The sequence below is a fragment of the Mesoplodon bidens genome (genome assembly GCF_964165515.1).
Source record: "Mesoplodon bidens genome assembly, chromosome: 19".
Lineage (NCBI taxonomy): Eukaryota > Metazoa > Chordata > Mammalia > Artiodactyla > Ziphiidae > Mesoplodon > Mesoplodon bidens.
The window spans coordinates 5,480,309-5,495,369 of NC_138179.1; the positions used below are offsets into that span (position 1 = coordinate 5,480,309).

Below are 15,061 nucleotides of genomic sequence, written 5' to 3' on the forward strand. Positions count from 1 at the left end.
CCAAAAAAAAAAAGATGAAAATGCTCAGTCTGATATAGTAGTTCCATGGGTGTTGAGCACTTGAAATGTGGCTAATGCTGCAGAGGAAGTGAATTTCTAGTTTTAATTAATTTAGTTTTAAAAAGCTATATGTGGCTCATGGCTGCAGAATTGAATAGTGCACCTTTAACCAAAAAGTGTTGGTGTAAGTAAATATCCCAGTTGCTAAAGATTAAACACTTGATAGTGTGTAAAGAGTATTATTCAACATGTTGTGGATGCCAGTAAGACATATATTTTAGTGAATTACCAATTTAAATTCCTGCTTAGCTTGTTCTAAGATACCTGGAATAAGGTAACACATGGGAAAACCACTGTGGCACTTAAGGGGAGAGGACCCAGGAGGGGGTGCTGTCATCCAGTTTGTGCCTGACTGAGATCTAGATGGATCACAGATTTCTCCTTCATAGATAAACAGAAACTTTAGGGTGTTGACCACTGTGGTGGGGACAGCCAAACAGCCTTTTCTTTTCAGTTTTCTTAGGAAATAGATGACTTTTTTAGAGTAGGTATCTTTTCTCATTGCTTTTCTTAAAAGTTCTTTATCAGTTTCAGCTTGGAGTAGTATCTGTCTTATTTCTGGAGGGAAGATCTATATTGGAACAATATTTAAAATAACCATTTCTGGAGAATTTTAGATGAGAAGGTGCCAGATAATCTGACTTTTACTGTATTAAGTTAGCCTGATACACTTTCTTTTTTTCTACTCTAAAATTACTATCTTTCGGGACTTCCCTGGAGGTCCAGTGGTTAAGACTCCGTGCTTCCCCTGCAGGGGGCACGGATTCGATCCCTGGTTGAGGAACTAAGATCCCGCATGCCATGCGGTGCGGCCAAAGAATAAGTAAATAAAATAAAATTACTATCTTTCTAAACATGGAACCTTTTCTATAGGCCATTATTTAATCCAAAAGAATTAGCAATATTTTTAGCCTTGAGGGCATCTGTGAGTAAGGCAACACCTATATCTCTATTACCAGCAGACTAGCATAGTCATAATTTTTGGGTCAGTTGATCTGTTACTGGGTTTTATTTTTTCCCAGTTCTTCTACTTATACTGTGCTCTCTTTATGATTTTAGATCTCTTCTCATAATTCTTTGCCTCAGTTTTTTTTTTCTGTAAAATCGTAAATGGTAGTACTGTTTCTCCCCTAAAAGTATAAACATTGAGTTATTTATTAAGGATTTTATATTCCTTTGAATAAATATATTCTAGAGAGGCAACAGTGGTAAAGAACACAGACTCCCATGTTTCCTGTGCTCCTAGTTACGAAGTTTTTACACATGGTCTCTTTAGACCTTTATGTATTATCTACTATATTTTCTTTCTTCCATTATCACAATAAGAACTTCTTTGTTCTAGTCTGTTAAAAAATGTTTTATATTCAGTAGAATCATGTATTCAGATAATTTTACTCATTTTTATGGGTAATATCTAAAAAATATATCAGAAAAGTTTTCATTACCTACATATATCTTTCTTTAAATTAGATTATATTCAGAATACTAAAATCACGTGACTATTTACTTGATAAATTTGAGAAGAGACTCACCTAATTTTCTCACATTTTGCTTTTGTAGGTAATTTTAACCAATCAGATGACAACAAAGATCGATAAAAATCAGGCCTTGCTGGTTCCTGCACTGGGTAGGCAATTAATCAAATAAACATTTTTAGTTAAATACATTTTTTTCTACCTCTTTCATTTGATGCTTGTTGAATACTGTAAGCTCCATGAAAGTAGAGAAGACTGTCTTATTCACTGATAAATCTTAGCGTGGAGCACAGTGCCTTTAGATACTGACTCATCCTTTCAGTTGTTTAACATTTATTGAGCATCTACTCTCTGGCAACTCTTGTGTCAGGTACTTAGCATATAAATATTCATAAGATGACATAAATATTCATAAGATGACTCCCTCAGAAAGCGCACAGTCTTAGGCAGGAGAAGTGGTGAATCCATTTAAATACAAATCAAACTGTAATGAATAGGCTTATGACTCTTCCTAACCTTACTCGTGGCTTTGTTAGAACACAGTGCTTCAAGGTTTATGTATACTAAAATCTTTAAGAATATTGTCAGAGCTTTTGCTTTTCTTCTGGTGGTCTGAAATACATTAGTAAGCCTGATGATAAGCAAGATTGACAAACATGTTGACTCAAACTATAAAGTTTTCTAAAAGCAAGTAGAGGATAGTGATAATGATCTGCAGTATTTCCACAGATAGGTGAAAATCTATTAATCTCAGGATGTTACCCATGTACCCGGTTTTTTGAAACCAAATATACTTTCGTTATGTTAAATTAAGTAAAGTACAACTGTATTTGGTCAGAGGCATTCTGAGAGACTTATAACTTAGTTACCATGTTCTTTTTCCCTCAGGGGAAAGTTGGGGGCATGCTGCTACAATACGACTAATCTTTCATTGGGACCAGAAGCGAAGGTCAGTATAGAAATAAGTTAATAATTCTGAGTATTGGGTTAATTACACTGAACATTTATCTGTTTCTTAGAGCTAGTCCAGTGGACGAGATCTACAGTGCCCCATGAACTAAAGCTTTTGTTGCCTTCATTACCTAGAGCAAACATAGAAACATGTTGTTATACTGCACATTTAACTACCTAGGAAATTCTTTGGAATATTTAAATGATGGGGTGCTCCTGAAATGAGTAGGTGGCCAAAGAATGCTACCTTCTAAAGCTCTTTGAAGTCAAGTACCATTTATTAACCATGCAGAAGGAGGTAGGTACTCTGTGTTCCTGGAAGGGATCGAAAGAAGAGTAAAATCAGGACAAAAGGAAAACTTTTGAGATTAGCTTTAGGACTAATTTATGTGGAAAATAGGATGGTTTTTCTTAGTTTGTTACTATATTTCCTGTATGAAATTGTGTCTGTTTTTGTTTTCTTTTATATTTTCCTGTCCTACTTTTATTATCCAGTTACTTACTTGCCTTTCACAAGTATTGTTCTTTAAAATAAAACTGTGGCAGCATGAAACCTTTGTTTTTACAGCTGCTGAGCCAGTGAACAAACCACCTTTCATTTTTTTAAAATAGGCATTTGAAAGCCGTGGAGTCTTTTATTCTGTACTTCTAGAAATGTCAGATTTATGCCAACATCTCTGCTTTGAAGTTAATTGGTATACCCTAGAGAACTTGGTTTGGAAATACTCCAATAAAATGGGGAAATTGAGACAGCATGTGGGCAAAAATGGACAAAAGGATTGCTTCAATACATCCTGGGTCTGGTCAGAGACGCTATCTATTTCTTTTTCTGCATTTCTTCATTCTTGTACAAAGTGAAAAAGTGAAAAACATCAAGCCTGACCAAGTTAGGTTTTACTGACCCTGAGCTCATAGCTGACCCTATTATATTTGTATACATCTTTTATAACTAGTTCATGCGGTTTGTGTCTCTTTTAAAGCTGGCATTTCCAAAGACCTCAGGTAACTTTTTTTCCCCATAATACACAGTGCTTTACATTCAACTCCCATCCCTCCCATTCTGTAAACAAGTCGTCGTGTACTGGACTCACAAAAGCAATTCTTCTCTCAGCAACAAACCCTACTGTAAAGATTTGGCAGCAGGTCTCCAGATGAGAGTCTTTTGAACATATCGCTTATATTTTCCCAGATTTAGGTTTCTGGAAAGCACATCCCACTTTTTAAATGTTATGAGAAGTTCCCCTTGAGCTAGTATATAGTAGTAGTCTTCCACTATTATTTCTAGTGTTACATACTCACTAATAGAATACATCTAAGAAGTGAGAAAAATAATAGGAGCAGAGAAAGATGTTTCTTTCATCTTCTTATGCATTCGTCAGAAGGAGAAGTTTGCTGCCTTTGTCAAATTCTAGAAGTTACCATTGGTTAGGCACCCATGAGATCAGAAAATCATGCTTTCTTAAGAGTTAACCTTTTTATGACTTCAGCTTCTTGCTAATCTTTCCCAAGAAATTAGAGAGTGACGTAGAACACCGACATTGAATAGATAGATTTAGGGGAAATGTGCTGTTCTATGAATATTTACCTGTATCCCATACTATCATTTTAATAAGTGCTTGCTTGTGCTAGGTATTTAACTGGGCACCTTGTATACAACATTTCATATAATCCCTTCAGTAACTCTTTAAAAAAATTTAAATATAGTTGATATACACTATTACAGAAGTTATAGGTGTACAGTATAGTGATTCACAATTTTTAAAGGTTATGCTCCATTTATAGTTATTATAAAATATTGGCTATATTTGCTGTGTTGTACAGTGTATCCTTGTAGCTTATTTTATACATAGTAGTTTGTACCTCATAATCCCCTACTGCTGTATTGCCTCCTCCCTCTCCCCGCTGGTAACCACTAATTTATTCTCTATATCTGTGAGTCCTTCAATAACTTTGAAAACGCTGTACCGATTATCATTAGCAGTGAGAAGATCAAGGCCCAGAAAGATTAAACAGTAGTAAATAATAGCTACCTTTTTTTGAATATTTATTAACTGTTCTTTATTATGCTAAGTGCTCTGTGTGTGTATATATATAATTTCATTTTATTTTCCAAATAACTCTATGAAATAGGTAGTAGTATCCATATTTTTTAGCTGACTTTATAATAGAGTCCATTCCTTTTCTCCTATAATTGCTGTTTCTAGAATGTAATTATATTATTGCATTGATTGCCAGCGAATCTGAAGGTATAGCTCTTATCCTCCTTTTTAGGTAAAAACCTTTTCCTCCAAACTGCTTTTTTTCCTAGGCTGTAGATATATGATAAGTAATGTACCTACTTTATAGAATCAGAATAAGTTGACCCCATTTAATAAAATCAACATAGTTTTGTTCTTCATTGCTTGAACTCTGATATCTTTAAGTTATTAAAGTTGCATGAAATCTTGTATGTGTTTTTAAATTTACTTGATCTTGAAAAGATGGAAATAGAAACTCATGCTGGGGGAAAATAGTTATAAAAATGAACACTTGTAGTTTGAGCAGAAAACTAAAGACCTTGATTAGCCAAATTTATATTGAGAATTGAATTTAAGTGTTCCGCCTCATGCCCCAGTCCCCATCTTCACTAGAAACACCTGATTTTTACCCTTTGATTAATAATGGAATAACATTCCATTAGTTATTAAGAGAAATACTTTTGTCTCTGTCCGGTATGTTGTGTGGGTTTTCCTCCAGTTTGCATATTCATGATAATATGAGGCCAGGATTGTTCAGAATTATACCACTGTTTGCCAAGGAGATCTGGTGGTAGAGTAGAGTGATACATCAACACCCCCACACAGTGTTTCATATGTGTCTCAGTTTTAAAGCACAAATTGTGCTTCTGTCTTGTTTCTTCCTGACCTAAACTATGTAGTTCAGCCATATGTTAAGCTTCATCTCAGCTGGGGCCGTGAGCCAAGTGATTCTTTGGTTTAGTTTGTTGTTTAAAAAGATCTCTTGAGATGCAGACGTGAAATATAAATTTTATATTTACCTGTAAATTTGAGGAAGATTTTCAACCTGAATACTTAATGCCCATTTGATGTTAGGATTATTAATAAACATATAAATGCTTCTTAAAATCTTATTTGCTTTTTAATAATTTTCTCAGAAAAGTTGGATGTACTGGGTACCTTTTTGGATGTATGGTGATATGAGGTGATTTAGATACTAATTTTTCAGAAGGTTAGCTAAGTTTTGTTTTATTGGATCAAAAAGAGTGTGATTTTTTTTTAATAAGATAGATTTAAATACACCATGCCTCTATTTTTTCTGTTTTATTTTGCGTTAAAGATAGACCATCAGCCCTAAAGCATTGTAAAAGTTGGTGATTTCACTCCCTAACACAATTATTCTTATATTACATATTACTTAACAGTTATTTTATTTATGCAGACAGTTGCTATTACAAAGATATGACATTTTGGATTCTTCTGTTCTCATCCTGAAAGAACAAACCTAAAAGCTAATGGTTGATGGTCTCTGATTGCTTCTCCCTTGAATTATGCCTGAGTAGGGGCCAATTTCAGAATTAAGAGAGTACCATCATAAACCGAGATGTCTTTTTGAATTATTTTTGAAAACAAATCAACATTATATTACATTTAAAGAAATGATCCGTTTAGCTCTGAGAGGCTATGATTTTTCTCTTAAGTTAGAATCCTCGTTTTGTACAGTTATATCAGTTGTTTAAAATTGTGGTAAAGTAGGGAATTCCCTGGTGTCCAGTGGTTAGGACTCTGCACTTCCACTGTAGGGGGGCACAGGTTCGATCCCTGGTCAGGGGACTAAGATCCTGCATTCTGTGTGCTGCGGCCAAAAAAAAAAAATTGTGGTAAAGTATATATAACATAAAATTTACCATTTTAACTATTTAAGTGCACGATTCTGTGGCATGAAGTACATTCATATTATTTTACAGTCATCACCACCATCCATCTCCAGACCTTTTTCATCTTCCCAAACTGAAACTCCATGCTTATTAAATACTAAGTCCCCATCCTCCCCTCCTACCAGCCCCTGGGAACCACCATTCTACCTTCTGTCTCTATGAATTTGATTGCTCTAGGCACCTCATATAAGCAGAAGCATACAATATTGGTCCTTTTGTGACTGGCTTTATTTGGCTTAGCGTAAAGTCTTCAAGGTTCATCGTAGCATATGTCAGAATTCCTTTCCTTTTTAAGACTGAGCAATATTCCATGGTATGTATATACCGCCTTTCGTTTATCCATTCATCTGTCAGACACTTGGGTTGCTTCTACCTTTTAGCTATTCTGAATAAATTATATCAGTTTTAAAGTAATTTTTAAAAGGCACTTTAAAAGTTTTTGCTTAGAGACTTCCCTGGCGGTCCAGTGATTAAGACCCCATGCTTCCACTGCAGGGGGTGTGGGTTTGATCCCTGGTCAGGGAACTAAGATCCCACATGCCACATGGTGCGGTCAAAAAAAAAAAAAAAAAGTTTTTTCTTGTACAGTTGACCAGTGAACAACAAGGGTTTGAATTGCATGGGTTTACTTATAGGCAGATTTTTTTCAATAAATGTAGTATCTGTATTTTCATTTTACAGATCTTTAAGTGTGGGGAAAAGTTTTTTTTATGTTCAATTAGAGATCAGAGTATGTGGAGTTAAAAGAGCTAGGGTTTGAGTCCTGATTCTATCTAAACTGTTTCAGCTTCCTGCCCTTGGGTGACTCATTTATCAATTCCTTTGTTTTTGAAGCAGAGTATTTGGATTTTGGACTGCGTGGGGTTGGTGCCCCAACCCCTGCATTGTTCAAGGGTCAACTGTATTTGTTGCTGTTACGGTATTTGACCATAGTTAATAAGAGTTTAGAATTTTATTTCTCAACTACTTTCAGCTTTCAGTTTTATATTATTTTCTTTGTAGAGTACACAATAATATCATACCTAAACAGACCTTGTCTTGTTTTGACAGCGATTTTTCTGAACATAAGCATTTTGAAAGAATGTGTTTTCCTAGATTATTTGTATTAGTATAATATGAGTATGTGTTCCTCATTTAAATACCAAGAAATTGTCTTAATACTTCCATTATAACACGTAAAAAAATACACAATTACTGTAGAAAGTTTGAAAGATGTAGATAACCAAACAAAAAAACAACTTTTACTTTGTAACAACAACTTAACTTTTTGATTGTAGTTTTTTTGGTTTTGTTTGTTTTAATATTTATTTATTTATTTTGGCTGCACCGGATCTTAGTTGCAGCATGCATGTGGGATCTAGTTCCCCGACCAGGGATCGAACCCAGACCCCCTGCATTAGGAGCACGGAGTCTTATCCACTGGACCACCAGGGAAGTCCCTTTGATTGTAGTCTTTTAGTAATTTTTCTATATAATGTATATATACAAACTTGGTCATAAATGTGGGCTCATACAGTATAACTTATACTTCATATATTATTAATATTTTCCAATCTCATTAAATATTTTCTTCCACTTTATTTTCTTAAGTGTAAATCATATCTTGTCATGTATAAAATAATTTATTTGCATCAGTCATTGGCCTTTTTGGTGGTTTTAAAATTTCACTTATGTAAACAAATCTATTGTGGGTTTTTTTTGTTTTTTTAAATTTTTTTTATTTTAATTTTATTTTTGGCTGCGTTGGATCTTTGTTGCTGCACGCGGGCTTTCCCTAGTTGTGGCGAGTGGGTGCTAGTCTTCGTTGCGGTGCGCGGGCTTCTCACTGCAAAGGCTTCTCTTTTTGTGGAGCCCGGGCTCTAGGCGCATGGGCTTCAGTAGTTGTGGCACGCAGGCTCCGTAGTTGTGGCTTGCGGCTGTAGAGCACAGGCTCAGTAGTTGTGGTGCATGGGCTTATTTGCTCTGTGGCATGTGGGATCTTCCCGGACCAGGGCTCGAACCCGTGTCCCCTGCATTGGCAGGCGGATCCTTAACCACTGTGCCACCGGGGAAGCCCCTATTGTTATTATATGTGATAATTATTACATGTATACATATAGCTGTTGTTTTTAAGGGAGTATTTTTGATATTTCTTTGCTTTCTGTGTTCTTAGAGAACAAAATAATAGAATTATAGTAAAAAGCTATGAATTTAAATTACGAAATCAGTCGTCTGAACTAATTAATTAAGATCATGTGTTTGTGTTTATTTATTCTTTTTCTCTAAGCAGGTTGGCAACATTGTACAAATCACCAAGCCAGAAGGATGCTACAGTACTATTTCAAATCACAGTCAGTATTATTTGATTAGAGTGGGATTTTGGTGTTAGTGGGCAGTAATTATCTGAAGAGAGCATTTACAAATTGCTTCTGTTAACTTCTGTAGGCAGCAAGCATATTTGAGGACAGCTCTTGATGCTTAGAACATTATCCCCAAAATACTAGTATATGTAAAGAATTCTCTAGTCACAATTAAATTGAAATTTATTCTTAAGATCAGAGGAAATACTTATTTGTAGGGGAGTGTGTTCCATGCCACGTGTAATGACAGGATATTAGATTTTTAAAGTGAAAGTCGTTAAAGATTTTCAGAAAAAAAACCCCAGCATTACTCATTTTGATCTGCACATATTATAGATCTATCATAGGATCAAATATATCGAACTTTTTTCTTTTTTTATTGAAGTATAGTTAATATGTAATATTATATGTTACACGTGTACATTATAGTGATTCACAATTTTTAAAGGTTATACTCCATTTATAGTTATTGTAAAATACTGTCTATATTCCCCATGTTATACAATAATATCCTTGTAGTTTATTTTATGCGTAGTGTTGTAGTTTGTACATCTTAATCCTCTACCTCATTATTGCCCCTCCCCACTTTGCTTTTCCCACTGGTGACCACTTGTTTGTTCTCTATATCTGTAAGTCTGCTTCTTTTTTGTTGTATTCACTAGTTTCTTGTTATTTTTTTAGATTCCACATATAAGTGAAATACATCCCACTTTAAAGTGTTAATTTTCCAGTAATTTTACATCATAGAAAGTACATTTTTGGCTAAAATAATGCATATTTATCGATAGTGTTGAATCAGATATATTCTTGGCATCTCATTTTTTAAGGACAAAAACAGAAATAGAAGGAGATTCTGAAACTGAATTATCTACTTAGTCTTTGCACTGCCCAGGTGCATTTAAAGTATCTAATCGGGACATTTTATTTTTAGAGTATTTATTTATTTTTATTGGGGTATAGTTGTTTTACAATGTTGTATTAGTTTCTGTTGTACAGCGAAGTGGAGTTCCCTGTGCTATACAGCAGGTTCTCATTAGTTATCTGTTTTATACGTATTAGTGTATACATGTCAATCCCAATCTCCCAATTCATTAGAGTATTTAATTATGAAAACATTTCTAAAGTACCTAAGTAATTAGTGCATGTTAATTCCTTTCACCTCTTCCAATAGAGCCACTGTAAAGTTTGTTAGGATTGACTTTTAGAGAATATTTTTATAATGTACTATATTTCTGTGTATGTGTAGTAAGTAAATACATACACATACTCTAGATAAAAATTACCCTATTATAGCCCTGGCTATCTTTGAGGTTTATCCTCTTCATTCACAGTGGTTGATAACTTCTATCCCAAGAATAAAGTAGCTCATTTATTAATTACTTTAAAATATTTGGAAGACCAGTTGTTATTTTAGATGTTCTTAAAGCATACTTGTATATTTTTTCATCTTGCAGCCTCAGGGATTTAGAGATGCTGTTGTTGCTACTGCATGTTCATTGCAAACAGAAGGTTCATTGAATATCCGGAAGCGGTCACGGGACTCAGAGGAAGAAAAGGAATCCAAACACTAGTCTCAGGGTATACATATGTATTGATGCTGTGAGAGTTGCAGTGCTTACAAGTAGCAGACTCGTTACTTTAGAATATAAACACTATGGCGTGAATGAATCCAGTATATTAAGTGAATGGTGAATGAATGGATCAGGTCTATACCAAGTGAAAATACTTAACAAATAGGATTCTCTGAAAGAGTTTTTCTAAACTAAGCAGTGTTCTACAGTTGTATTTAACCCTGTTTTTATTTTCAGTAACATTCAGTAGAGATGATACAGTTATTGTATTTTGCAAATGTGGAAAGCTGATCGCTTGTGACCAATCTGAATTTAATATTCAGACTGTTTTTTGCTCCTTTTTTTTCTTTTTTTTTTTTGCGGTACATGGGCCTCTCACTGTTGTGGCCTCTCCCGTTGCGGAGCACAGGCTCTGGACGCGCAAGCTCAGCGGCCATGGCTCACGGGCCCAGCCGCTCCGTGGCATGTGGAATCTTCCCAGACCGGGGCACGAACCCGTGTCCCCTGCATCGGCAGGCGGACTCTCAACCACTGCGCCACCAGGGAAGCCCCTATTGTTATTATATGTAATAATTATTACATGTATACATATAGCTGTTGTTTTAAGGGAGTATTTTTGATATTTCTTTGCTTTCTGTGTTCTTAGCCAATTGCCTAGACATTTCTAGGAGGAAAAGATTTTTTTCACATTCCTATTGTGCTCTCCTCTTTAAATGTAGCTTTGATAATTCTTAAAAATGACATGTTTCTATTATGAAGAAGAGCCAGCACCATGAGTCAGCATATCATTACATTCAGTTTATGAGGACGATACACATTTTGGATGACCAGTCTGATTTTAGTGACCCCAATCCTAAAATCTAAGTCATTTGTTCATTTTTTAATGTTATTTTGTAACATTAAAGGAAGGACTTTGGAGTTGTTATCCCATGTAGAACATTGACTGGAACATATATCTATGTTGCCAAGTTGATAAGCTCACAGTCATTTATTTCTATATTTTTGAAACATGGTGTGATCCAGTTCTAGGTGTATTGACATTATCCTTTGAATAATCCTAATACTGATTGAATAAATTAAAAATTTGGATTCTTGAGTGGTTTCAAAATTTAAAAATGTTTTGGTACCTGGTTCTTAGTACTTCTTAATTCATTTACAAAATTTACTTTGACTCCCAGTGGAAGAAAATTATTTAAGTAATTGAACATTATATACCGTGACAACCATATTTTCCAGACTTTAGTGACAGTTGGTATTTCCTGTCCCAGACTGAACACTAAATTCATAAAATTTTAAAAATGTAATTATTCTGTAATTGATTATACATAGACTAACCATAGTTGGCGAGGACTTTTTAAAGAATGAAAATAGGCACTGGTAACAATTATACCAGGACATAAATCAGGACTGTCCCAGGCAAATCAGGCTTATGGTCATCCTAATTATGTAAGACTAATTTCAAATGACTAATATAGGATAACTAATTGTAAATATCTTATTTTTGAGTGCTTTAAGGCATATGTTTTTATTATAATTAATGCAGTCATTATAAAAAATTACCTGTCATTTTATATTCTGTCTACTCAAATCATAACATCAAGAGAGTAAGGGGGTTGTTGAGTGATAAATATCAGTGTTACCAGGCATCAGATACTGTTAAGAGGTCATTTTATAAAGCATTATAACACTGTACTTTAAAAGAACTATGAGACCCCAAAATGGATTAAAGACCTAAATGTAAGGCCAGGCACTATCAAACTCTTAGAGGAAAACATAGGCAGAACACTGTATGACATAAATCACAGCAAGATCCTTTTTGACCCACCTCCTAGAGAAATGGAAATAAAGACAAAAATAAACACATGGGACCTAATGAAAATTAAAAGCTTTTGCACAGCAAAGTAAACCATAAACAAGACAAAAAGACAACCCTCAGAATGGGAGGAAATATTTGCAAATGAAGCAACTGACAAAGGATTAATCTCCAAGGTTTACAAGCAGCTCATGCAGCTCAGTATCAAAAAAACAAACAACCCAATCCAAAAATGGGCAGAAAACCTAAATAAACATTTCTCCAAAGAAGATATATAGATTGCCAACCAACATGTGAAAGAATGCTCAACATCATTAATCATTAGAGAAATGCAAATCGAAACTATAATGAGATATCATCTCACACCAGTCAGAATGTCCATCATCAAAAAATCTACAAACAATAAATGCTGGAGAGGGTGTGGAGAAAAGGGACCCCTCTTGCACTGTTGGTGGGAATGTAAATTGTTACAGCCACTATGGAGAACAGTATGGAGGTTCCTTAAAAAACTAAAAATAGAACTACCATACGACCCAGCAATCCCACTACTGGGCATATACCCTGAGAAAACCATAATTCAAAAAGAGTCATGTACCAAAATGTTCATTGCAGCTCTATTTACAATAGCCAGGACATGGAAGCAACCTAAGTGTCCATCAACAGATGAATGAATAAAGAAGATGTGGCACATATATACAGTGGAATATTAACTCAGCCATAAAAAGAAGTGAAATTGAGTTATTTGTAGTGAGGTGGATGGACCTAGAGTCTGTCATAGAGAGTGAAGTAAGTCAGAAAGAGAAAAACAAATACCATATGCTAACACGTATATATGGAATCTAAGGGGAAAAAATGGTCATGGAGAACCTAGGGGCAAGACGGGAATAAAGACACACACCTACTAGAGAATGGACTTGAGGATATGGGGAGGGGGAAGGGTAAGCTGTGACAAAGTGAGAGAGTGGCATGGACATATATACACTACCAAACGTAAAATGGATAGCTAGTGGGAAGCAGCCGCACAGCACAGAGAGATCAGCTCCGCGCTTTGTGACCACCTAGAGGGGTGGGAGGGAGGGAGACGCAAGAGGGAAGAGATACGGAAACATATGTATAACTGATTCACTTTGTTATAAAGCAGAAACCATTGTAAGGCAATTATACTCCAATAAAGATGTTAAAAAAAAAAAACTATGAGACCCTGAATATTGACAAAGCCAAGTGTATTTCTTTTTTGTTGCAACTGTTTTTAAATAAAATTTTCATATCATAGCCTTTCAAAGTTGTGCTGCTGAAAAGATATTTATTTTTTCTAGTTATAATATACACTTAGTCCGCTTGGGCTGCAGTAACAAAATACCAGAGACTTAACACAACAGAATTTTCTCATGGTATTTTCTCAGTGTCCCAGTATGGTCTGGTTCTGGTAAGGGCTGTCCTCCTTGCTTGCAGACAGCTGCCTTCTCACTGTTTGCTCACAAGGTCTTTCCTAGGTGAATGCGCATAGATAGAGACCGTTCTCTCTTCCTGTCTTTTTTTTTTTTCTTCCTGTCTTATAAGGCCACCAATCCTGTGAGAAATCCACCCTTATAACCTCATTTAACATTAATTACCTCCTAAAAGCCCTATCTCCAAATAGTCACATTGGAGGTAGGGCTTCAACATAAGAATTTTGAGAGGACACATTTCAGTCCATAGCATTCTTCCCCTGGTCCCTGCAAATTCATGTCCTCCTCACATGCAAAATACATTCTATCCCAACAGCCCCCAAAGTCTTAACTCATTCCAGCATCAACTCTAAAGTACAAAGTCTCATTAAAATAACCTCTAAATCAGATACCAGTGAGATTCCAGGTACAGTTCTTTTTTTTTCTTTTTAATATTTATTTATTTTTATTTGGTTGTGCCGGGTCTTAGTTGTGGCATGCGAACTCTTAGTTGCGGCATACATGTGGGATCTAGTTCCCTGACCAGGGATCGGACCCGGGCCGCCTGCATTGGGAGTGGGGAAGTCCTCAGGTACAGTTCCTTCTGAGGCAGAATTCTTCTCCAGCTGTGAACCTGTGAAACCTGACAAGTTAAGTCTTTCCAAAATACAATGGTAGGATAGATATTCTAAAGGAAGAAATCAGAAGGAAAAATGGAGTGATGGGTCCCAAGGAAGTCCAAAACCTAGCCAGGCAAATTCCATTAGATCTTAAGGCTTGACATTAATCCTTTTTGGTTTGATACTCTTCCAGGCCCACTGGCATGGCATCACCCCACAACTCTAGGTGGAGGTTCTGCCCCTGACCTCTGGCACAGGCCATCTGGCCTTTTGAAAATGAGGTGGTAGCCCTGAGGACCTCTGAATGGCCTTCAGGGTCATTTTTCCCTCTTCTTGAAGAATAGCTGATGTTTGCAGCAAAATAGCTCTCCAGTCTTTTCAAATCCAAGAAGTCGCTCAGCCTTCCTTCATTTTGTCCTGTCTCTATCCCCTTCAGTTCAAACTGGCATTGTTTTGGCTCTTATAATACCATAGGCTTTTTATGGAGTGATGATCCAGCCACACCCTTGATGTCCTCTTCAGAACATGCTGTCTAATTTGCAATATAGATACGCCGAGAATTTTCCAAATTTTTAGGTTCCGGTTCCTTTTTGCTTAACAATTTCTTCATATATCTCATTTTGCATTTTACTATAAACAGGAGGAGCCAAGCCACTCCTTCAGTACTTCACTTAGAAACCTCAGCTAAATAGCCAGTTTCATTACTTGGAAGTTCTATCTTCCACGGAGCATTAAATTCAGCCAGTTCTTTGCCACTGTATAACAAGGATCACCTCTTCTCCAGTTTCCAATAACATGTTCCTCATTTCCATTTGAGATCTCACCAGAATCACCTTTAATACCCATCTTTCTAGCATGCCACCTCCAAACT

At 35.7% G+C, this 15,061-nt stretch overlaps 1 protein-coding gene across 1 annotated transcript in view; it reads left to right on the forward strand.

Moving 5' to 3' along the window:
* Positions 1–13,401, forward strand: part of RAD51C (RAD51 paralog C) — a 35,397-nt gene extending 21,996 nt beyond the window's left edge. Inside the window, exons 6-9 of the mRNA XM_081218676.1 lie at positions 1,621–1,687; positions 2,424–2,484; positions 8,690–8,750; positions 10,214–13,401. Of these exons, the coding sequence (XP_081074802.1) occupies positions 1,621–1,687; positions 2,424–2,484; positions 8,690–8,750; positions 10,214–10,330 (306 nt within the window). The 3' untranslated portion in view covers positions 10,331–13,401. The remainder of the gene's footprint in view (positions 1–1,620; positions 1,688–2,423; positions 2,485–8,689; positions 8,751–10,213) is intronic.
* The last annotated feature ends 1,660 nt before the right edge of the window (positions 13,402–15,061 follow it).